A 9,147-nucleotide genomic window follows, 5' to 3' on the forward strand; every position below is an offset into this window, starting at 1 on the left:
TTTTGTCAGGGAGAAATAGGAAGTTTGAGTACCCAACCAAAAAAATTACCTCTATATATAAGTTGGAATCCAATTCAATTTAAAAGTTCAAGCTATTAAGTTTTGGATTTAGTTATCTATATCAATCTATCCACCTCCTTTAATTATTCCATGTGAGGCTAAATCTCATCTGTGATCTTCAATGGTATATATTCTAGGTTGGGGGGTGTATCATGTGTGCAAAAAATGATTCATTTTTATTTGCATGTATTCACTGTTAGAACATGCAATATTTGCTTTGAGATATATACAGGTAGATAAATGAAAGAGTTCGAAGTGATTCGAGATCAGATACAATCTAATCATCCATATCGGTGAAAGAAGAACAATCATTCTTTTGTACCAAAGAAACAATCTGAACCAATGTATTTTAATCTAAATTCATGAGCACGGTAAATAAAGTATGAGATTTAGCTCCAACAAAGGTCACAATATATCTTGTTGCTGTCCACGGTTAATCAGAGCATATATCTCTAGAAATTCAAGACGCCAAATACGTACTTATCTCTTTGGCGTCACAGCCGACACGTGTCAAGCCCTCACAATTACACCAGGTTCCATCCACGGAAGAGCATTAACATCCTATGAAAGGTAGTAACATCAGCTGGTCGCACGCGACACACCCGAAAAGAACAGCTGTTGCTCTCTGTTAGGCAAAAAAATTCAAACGCCATCTCATCGAGGATAAGGCTTTGCCACCTGGGTTTGATTCCACTCACAATCCTGTCCACTATTTCAAGCTCAACAGCACACACTTTGCCTCCTACCCCAAGTCCAACCCCACCTGCTCCACCCATTTCATCACCTATCATACCCATAGGTGAGTAGTTAAAAGTTTTCCTCTCCCCAAAGGAAAATTTACGCTCCTAAGGAGAGAGAGAGAGAGAGAGAGGGCGGATGGGGACCTTGAGGCAGAGGGGCAGAAACCAGAAAAATCGAAACGGACGACGGTGGAGGGCAACGGACGACAGGCCTATTCCTGTCCCCTTCATACCGTGCGGGCCCACTAGAAATCCCTCCACACGAGCCTCAGCCAATAGCATTCCGAGGAAACGGATGGCTTCTCCCCTCCCAGCCAATCCCCTTCGAGATAAGGCCCCTCTGTGGGCCCCAAAAATCCCTTTCACTTCTGCCAAACCGCCACGACCCTAAAAGCGCACCGGTGGGCCACTCCCACTCCCATAATTGCACCACCCCGCTCGTCCCCCCTTCCTAATCGTAATCAACTCCCGGATATTTCCCCTTTTTTCTTCACCCACTTTTGGCCCGGGGTAGCATAATCCTAGTTTTGTGCGAAAAGTCTGGCATGAGCCACCACCACTGCGACAAGCAGCGCTCCTCCGCCGGCGCCCTCGGCGCCAAGACGGCCCGCGCCTGCGACAGCTGCCTCCGTCGCCGTGCCCGCTGGTACTGCGCTGCCGATGATGCCTGTCTCTGCCAGGCTTGCGACTCCTCCGTCCACTCCGCTAACCCCCTCGCCCGCCGCCACCACCGCCTTCGACTCAAGACCACCTCCTTCTCCCCTCCTTCCTCCGCTAGTTCCGATGATGCACCCCCGCCGTGGCTCCACGGCTTCAGGCGTAAGGCCCGCACCCCTCGTGGCAAGCCAGCGCCGGCCGGACCTCCGAAGTTAGAGCCACTCGTGCCGGACCTCGAGGCGGATGAGAAGCTGCACACCGAGGAGGAGCACCTCCTCTACCGCGTGCCCATCTTCGATCCCGCCCTCGCCGAATTCTGCTCCCCGCCGGCGCTCGACGACGCCAACGCTCTTACCGACGAGGCGAAGCCTGCGGTGCAGCAGCCGCCCGAGCATGCGCACGTTCCTGCAGCTGCTGCTGGGTTCCACCCATCCGACCTGGACCTCGCCGAGTTTGCAGCCGACGTGGAGAGCCTCCTCGGTCGAGGGCTCGATGACGACACGTTCTGCATCGACGCGCTGGGCCTGATGGATTCGGCGGAGGATGACAACAAGGGGCGAGTGAAGGTGGAGCTGGACGTCGATGCAGGGGGCGAAAGGACCGACTTCGTGGCATGTGACATAGATGTGGAGATCGATCTTTCTCGGGAGACTCTGGACCTTGACTTCGGCTGTGGATCTCCGGCAGCAGTGGAGGACCTCGAAGAGCAGGAAGCTGCAGAAGAGGCAGCCATGGCGTCCGATGGTGGCTGTGGAACGGAAGCAGTGGCGGCAGGTAGGAGGATGACGCTGAGGCTGGACTACGAGGCGGTCATCGCTGCGTGGTCTTGCAAGGATTGCTCCCCGTGGACCGACGGGGAGCGGCCGCAGTTCAACCCGGACGACTGCTGGCCGGACTTCACGGTACGCTACCATGCCAGATGAACAACAATATATGTATATATATAACAATTATTAGTTCTTATGTCCATGTGGTGCGCTTGTAATTATCTATACAGGGCATGATGTGGGGCGGCGCAGGTGGTGGACGGGAGGTGGCACCGGTGTACGGAGAGTTGGGGATGGTGGCGGGGGACGGAGGGAGGGAGGCGAAGGTGACGAGGTACCGGGAGAAGCGGAGGACGAGGCTGTTCTCGAAGAAGATACGGTACGAGGTGCGGAAGCTCAACGCGGAGAAGCGGCCACGGATGAAGGGTCGCTTCGTCAAGCGCGCGGCGTTCCCGGCCGTGGGGCCCGCGGCGGCCTCCTTTCCTTTTTGACGACCGTTGCCGGGGGAACAAAACCGCAAACGACGGAGCAGTAGTTCCGTGCTGGTGGCAGTGCCTCGCCGCTCTTTGATATGCTGTACAAATAATAACCCTCTCTCTCTCTCTGTCTCTGAGATTTGCCGTTCTTGTTGTTTTCAGTACTTCTGTGTAGGTGGGCCTCTTTATGTGCCTAAACCTCAATCAGATGTGGCTGGTTATGCCTCCTTTGTTGCTGGGACGAACAGTTCGTCCCAGTTTCATGTCATCAGTGTAAAAACGTCTTTGGTCTACAAATAATAGATGGAAGTAGATTTATGATAGAAAATTCAGTTTTTTTTTTCGATATTTATCTTGGATTTACACAAAGGTAAGATATATGATGAAAGGGGGGAAGTATGGGGCTGACTATTTAATGTAATAATTTGGTTTTCTTTTCTTTTCTTTTCTTTTTTCCAGTTTAAAGTTAGCATGGAACCCTGCTTGCTTCTAATAACTCGTTCTTTTCAGCAACCTGGTAAATTCTTCGTAACGATGCGTCGGTGTGCATGGGAGCAAACAAGATATGATTCTGGCTGGAGTTTTCTTAACGACATCTGAATTACATAACTCTTCTTCTCTTTATCGATAATTCTCTTTATCGATAAATGACAGGTGGCTGCTCTCCTTGCAGCCTCCTCCTTTGATAAAAGAAAAAGAAAAAAAAAAAGAAAATCTTTCTTTCTTTTTCCCCAAGATTAAAGGCTAGATGTCTCTTTCATTATTCTCCAGTTATAAGAAACATGAATAGATGGCGATCATGGAGGGTTCGGATATGCATTCCATGGTAATTTTGGTGATCTTACTACCGTGTTCGAGCATTAATCCAGAACTTAGGAAAAAAAATATAAAGTGGAGCACTTGGGAATGCTAATATGATTATATGATTTTTGTGGCCTTCCTTTCTGTTTTTGAGCACTATGGTGGTAATTTTTGACCTCTATTCCAATTGATTGATGCATAACCTCATTGGGATTAAGTTATAAATCGAGGGAAATATGACATAGCTAGGAAAGCAATGCAAGAAAAAAAAAAAAAAGAAATCGAAACAAAATTTAAGAAACAAGAGCATGCTAAATAGTATATTTATAAGGAAGTATACTTTTGGAAATCCAACTTAAAAGCTTAAGCTAATAGGTGGATGGGCCATTGAGTATATAAGCACCAATGCACCACTGAAGTCCCCAATCTATCTGATGTGAAACCATTTCTTAACATCCTCTTTCATGCATAGAGCCCAATAAGTGTGTAGGAGCATGAAGATATCGGCAGGCAAGAGAAATCGTGAACTCTAGTACCATGTTAAAATCCAACTGAAAAGTTTAAGATAATAGATGGATACGCCCATAAGTATATAAGAATCACAAGAGATTCTAGACTGCCCAATGTGACACTATTCTTCAACAGAAAGTATTTATGAATTCTGGGCATCCAACATGTATGTGTTGATATTTCTTCGTAAAAGCAATTTGAAACCCTATGTCTGAATATCCAAGGGAGATAATGAAGTTGCACACGTTAATTTTTCACAGTTAGAAAAATTAAAATTTACAATTCAGTAGCAGTGATGAAAGGAAGTAATGAGGTTGCATATTGGGTTAATTAAAAAAAAAAAGCAAAAATATTGCAAATCAGGGAGGTGATGGGATTGTATTTTTATTTTCATTAAGATAATATTGAACTTTAGTAGCGGCCATGAAGGATAGGATAATTTCACACAAAGAATACTCATTATATACTGTCCATAGTTGGAGCGTCCAAATCCTGATGGGATGCTTTTCTTTTTAAGGGAAACTGACCTGAAAAATTCTACCATCACCTTCAAGCAAGATGGGCATGTATCTTAGTGGTAACATGGACTTTCATTTCAGTAATTGCGTTAATTAAATGTAATTGTCATTTTGTTAGCACGATTTATGCCTTGTTGGTGATGACATAGATTGGTCGATTTCCAGAGTACTATCAGCTTGCTTGAGATTATAATGTTGCATAGCCCGTTAATTATTGAGCAATCTAACTAACTCTATTGTGCCACAAAGAAGAATGACATATCAATATTTTCAGAAGTGTTAAAAAATAAAAATGGAAGTGTATTCCAATTTGACTCTTTGGCTTATAATTTATGCCTTGAAAATTATGGTAGATCTCTGTGCCAAACCTTATCGTCTTCCCAATCTCAGGTCTACAGATATTTTAGAGAGTTGCTCTTAATCACATGAAACTATGAATGAGGAGATTGGTCCCGCTTCCTGTCAACTGTTAGGATTTGACGTCTCGATATTCGATTCACATTGAGCCCACAGCGAGGTTCGCAATGAAAAACAGAGTCCAACGAGATCAAGATTATCCCAAATGAAGTTCGGACGGAGAAGATACATACTTTTAAAGTCGGCACACAATCTGAAGTGATGGAGGACCGCCGGCAGTCGGCGGCGGTAAGGCCGCAGGCGATGGGACGCCGCCCAGCGCATGACAGTGCATGGGCCAGGCGCGCAAGGTGCGGCCCGGCCCGGCCCAGGCGCACGGGGCGTGGCCCAGCCCAGGCACGCATGCAGGACGCGGCCCGAGCCCAGGCACCGTGCATGGGCCAACCCAGGCCCAAGCACCGTGCCTGGGGCCTGTACCCCGATCCACCGTGGATCAGATGGTCCACGGCCCAGTGCGGGGACCGCGTGGGTATTTTCCAACCATTTCTCATGGTCCACGGTACTATTTCATGGATCGGAGCACGATCAGATGGCTCAGGGAGCTCCCAATCATGATCCAACGGTCCGAAATGATTTTTTTCCTTGATTAAGAGTCCTAATCAGTTTCTAACACGGGATTAAGCCCTTTAAAAGGGCCTGATCGTGTGAAACAGTGGGTGGTGGTTTTGGCTTCTCAACAGAAGATCAGGTGTGGTTCGGTTCTTCATGAGGTCACACGGAAACTAGAGAGCGTGAACACTGTGAAGAGAGAGAACTGCATACGACACTATGAGAGGAGCAGGGCTCTTGGACAGCGATCGCTTCAGGGGTTCAGGAGGATCTTCCAAGAGAGAGAACTTTTGTAAGGAGAACTTTTTGTGAGAGAGAAATTGGGTGTACGAGGGTTGAGGGTGAGATCTTCTCTTGTAAATTTTCTTTTTCATAGTGAAGTTTGCATGTCCAGTGGAAGTGAGTTCTTTTGTGGCTGATCCACGTATTTTGATTATTTTTGTTTTGTTTCTTCTTTCTTCCTGCTGCATCACGCCGTACCGAAAAGGTCTTGGAAGATGGTGTCCTGGCCAGACATCCATCCAATAAGTGGTATTAGAATGAGGCGGTATACGGACGCAGATTACAGTGGTGGTGAGCAAGACTGAAGATGGAGAAGATAGGAACAATCAAGATGGAGATCAACAAGTTTGATAGGAAGAGCAATTTCTCCTTGTGGTAGGTAAGGATGAAGGACGTGCTCATCTAACAGGGGTTGATCGATGCTCTCTTTTACGATGAGAAGTCGACCACCGTGGAGGTGCAGAATTAGAAATGACTACAGATGCATGTGGTGAGTACCATCCGCATGCACCTAGTGGATGAGATGGTGATCCATGTGCTGAGCAAGACTTTTCCGATGGTGCTGTGGTCGAAGCTCGAAGAGTTATACGTGGCGAAGTCTCTCACCAACACTTTTTTCCTTTGGAGGCAGTTTTACTAGCTGCGGATGGCTAAGAGACAAAGCGTGCAAGAGCATCTAAGCCACTTCCAGAAGATCCTCACCGACCTCCTCAACGTTGGTGAGAATGTTGAGGAAAAAATCAGGGTACTGATTTTGCTAGCGTCACTTCCACCTTCGTACAAGTCCTTAGTGACTGCTCTTTTAGTGGGAAAGAGTACCATCAAGATGGATGAGGTCACCGTGGCGATACTCCAGAACGAGGTTCTCAGGAGGGAGAACCCAGCTTCGAGCTCACGTGGTGGTAGCTCAGCTTTGGTGGCTTCTGGAGGAGCAGGAGGCGGTAGACGGAGTGACAGGAGATCGTCACGAGGGCGGTCCAAGTCCAAGAGGGATTTGAGCAAAATCAAATGTTACCGGTGTGAGGAGCTGGGGTATCTAGTCAGAGATTGCCCTCAACTCAAAAATCGAACGATGGCTGCTGTAGCAACGACCGGCAGTGATTCAGAGAGAGATATCCTGAAAATATCTGACGAGGTATCTACTTCTTTCCAGCAGTGGATATTAGATTCTGCATGCACCCATCATGTATGTTGCAGAGAAGAGCAGTTTGACTCCCTGGAGAACAATGAGGGTATTGTATATCTGTCGGATGGATCGAGCTGTGCGATCAGAGGTATTGGGACGGTCAATTAGAAGACACATGATGGTGCAGTGAGAAGATTTGGAGAGGTCTGATACATATCCGATTTCAGGCGAAGTCTTATCTCACTCAGCAAACTGGATTCAAGAGGCTACGGGACGGTAACTGGTAGAGAAATCCTGAGGGTGCTACGTGGCGATAAGATTATGCTGGAGAAAAAAAAGGGGAGCAGAGGACATTATTATCTGACGGAGAGCTCAGTACGAGGTGGAACTTCGGGAGCCAAGTGGAGCCCAGAGCGAGGTAGAGCTCCAAGTGGTGGATCGAGCACGAGACAGGGGATTCGAAAGGATGAGAGGCGACGTCGTAAGGTGAGATTCCTATTACCATAGGATGATGCCTCGAGCAGGTCTCAGGTCAGGAGGATCACAGCATATGACGGAGATGGGATCAAGCGGTCTGGCTTGACTCCCATGTTTGCCCATCCATGATCAGCAGGCGATTGCCCCAGAACATGGGGGTGAGGAGATCTAGAAGCTCTCGGAGTTAGGAGGAGGTCGAATATCGAGTCGAGATGAAGATTGTTAGAATTTGATATCTCGAGATTCGATCCATATTGAGCCCATAGCGAGGTTTGCGATGAAAAATAGAGTCCAACAAAATCAAGATCACCCCAAACGGAGCTCAGACGAAGAAGATACGTGCTTTTGAAGTCAATACGCAACCTGAGGTGACGGAGGACCGCTGGCGGGCCGGTGGAGCGGTGGCGGCACGATCGCAGGCAGCGGGATGATGCCCAGCGCGTGGGCCAGGCGCGCAGGGCACGGCCTGTCTCGGCTCGCGCGTGCAGGTCACGGCCCGGGCCCAGGCGCCCGATGCAGACGTGGCCCAGGCCCGCACGCGGGGGCTGGCCCAGGCCCAGGCATCGCGCCTGGGGCCTGTACCCCGGTCCACCATGGATCGAGTGGTCCACGACCCAGCGCATGGACCGTATGGAAGTTTCCCTACCGTTTCTTACATTCCACGGTACTATTCCATGGATCTGAGCGTGATCGGACGGCCCAGAGAGCTCCCGATCATGATCCAACGGTTTGAAATGGTTTTTTGCCTTGATGAAGTCCTAATCAATTTCTAACATGGGATTAAGCCCTTTAAAAGGGCCTGATCGCGTGAAACAGTGGGTGGTGGTTTTGGCTTCTCAATAGAAGATCAGGTGTGGCTTGGTTTTTCGTGAGGTCGCACGAAAATCAGAGAATGTGAACATCGTGAAGAGAGAGAATCGCGTACGATACTGTGAGAGAAAGAGCAAAGCTCTTGGACAGCAGACAGCGATCGCTTCAGAGGTTCAGGAGAATCTTCCAAGAGAGAAAGCTTTTATGAGGAAAACTTTCTGTGAGAGAAAAATTGGGTATACGAGGGTTGAGAGTGAGATCTCCTCTTGTAAAAATTTTTTTCATAGTAAAGTTTGTATGCTCCGTGGAGGCGAGTCTTTTTGTGGCTGATCCACGTATTTTGATTATTTTTATTTTATTTCTTCTTTCTTCCTGCTGCATCGTGCAGTACCGAAAAGATCTTGAGAGATGGTATCCTGACCAGATATCCACGCAACATCAACTACCTTTTAAGTTTACACCATGTAAGCTGCTCAAAAATTGATAGGTTTATACCGCATTTAGATAGTGTTATTTTGCTATTGTTGGAATTTGTCCTAAAATTAACCAAGCATGCAATAAAATTCAATGGTAACACTCACCTTCTTTATCCCTCCCTGGTTCAGGCAGACCCTGCAATCCAAAGAATCTTTAAACTTTTTGTTAATCTTGGCTTGTCTGCCAATCAGGCAATCACTAGTGTAATCATAAGACCGGATAACTAATTTTTTTTAGGTTTCCTTCCTAATAGGCTTTTACTCACCTCCAACCAAGATATATTTCCTAATAATGATCAAACACTTATCTCATATTGATCAAAGAATGAAGAATCTGGAAAAATGGAATACGTGCAATTGGAAGCATATTGGTTTCAGTCAAATAAAAGGTAAGAAGTGCCTATAACTTTTCAAACTTCTGCAACTGAAGGAAAATTCTGATTATATTACCCTTTTTTTATTCTTTCACCGGAACTTCCAT

At 47.1% G+C, this 9,147-nt stretch overlaps 1 protein-coding gene across 1 annotated transcript; it reads left to right on the top strand.

Moving 5' to 3' along the window:
• The first annotated feature begins 1,240 nt into the window (after positions 1-1,240).
• Positions 1,241-2,882, top strand: LOC105041075 (zinc finger protein CONSTANS-LIKE 16). Its single transcript, XM_010917868.4, has 2 exons — positions 1,241-2,359; positions 2,455-2,882. Exons 1-2 carry the CDS (start codon positions 1,346-1,348, stop codon positions 2,713-2,715), a joined length of 1,275 nt encoding a protein of 424 aa, XP_010916170.1. The 5' UTR covers positions 1,241-1,345; the 3' UTR covers positions 2,716-2,882.
• The last annotated feature ends 6,265 nt before the right edge of the window (positions 2,883-9,147 follow it).

This window comes from Elaeis guineensis, chromosome 3 (genome assembly GCF_000442705.2).
Source record: "Elaeis guineensis isolate ETL-2024a chromosome 3, EG11, whole genome shotgun sequence".
Taxonomy (NCBI): Eukaryota; Viridiplantae; Streptophyta; class Magnoliopsida; order Arecales; family Arecaceae; genus Elaeis; species Elaeis guineensis.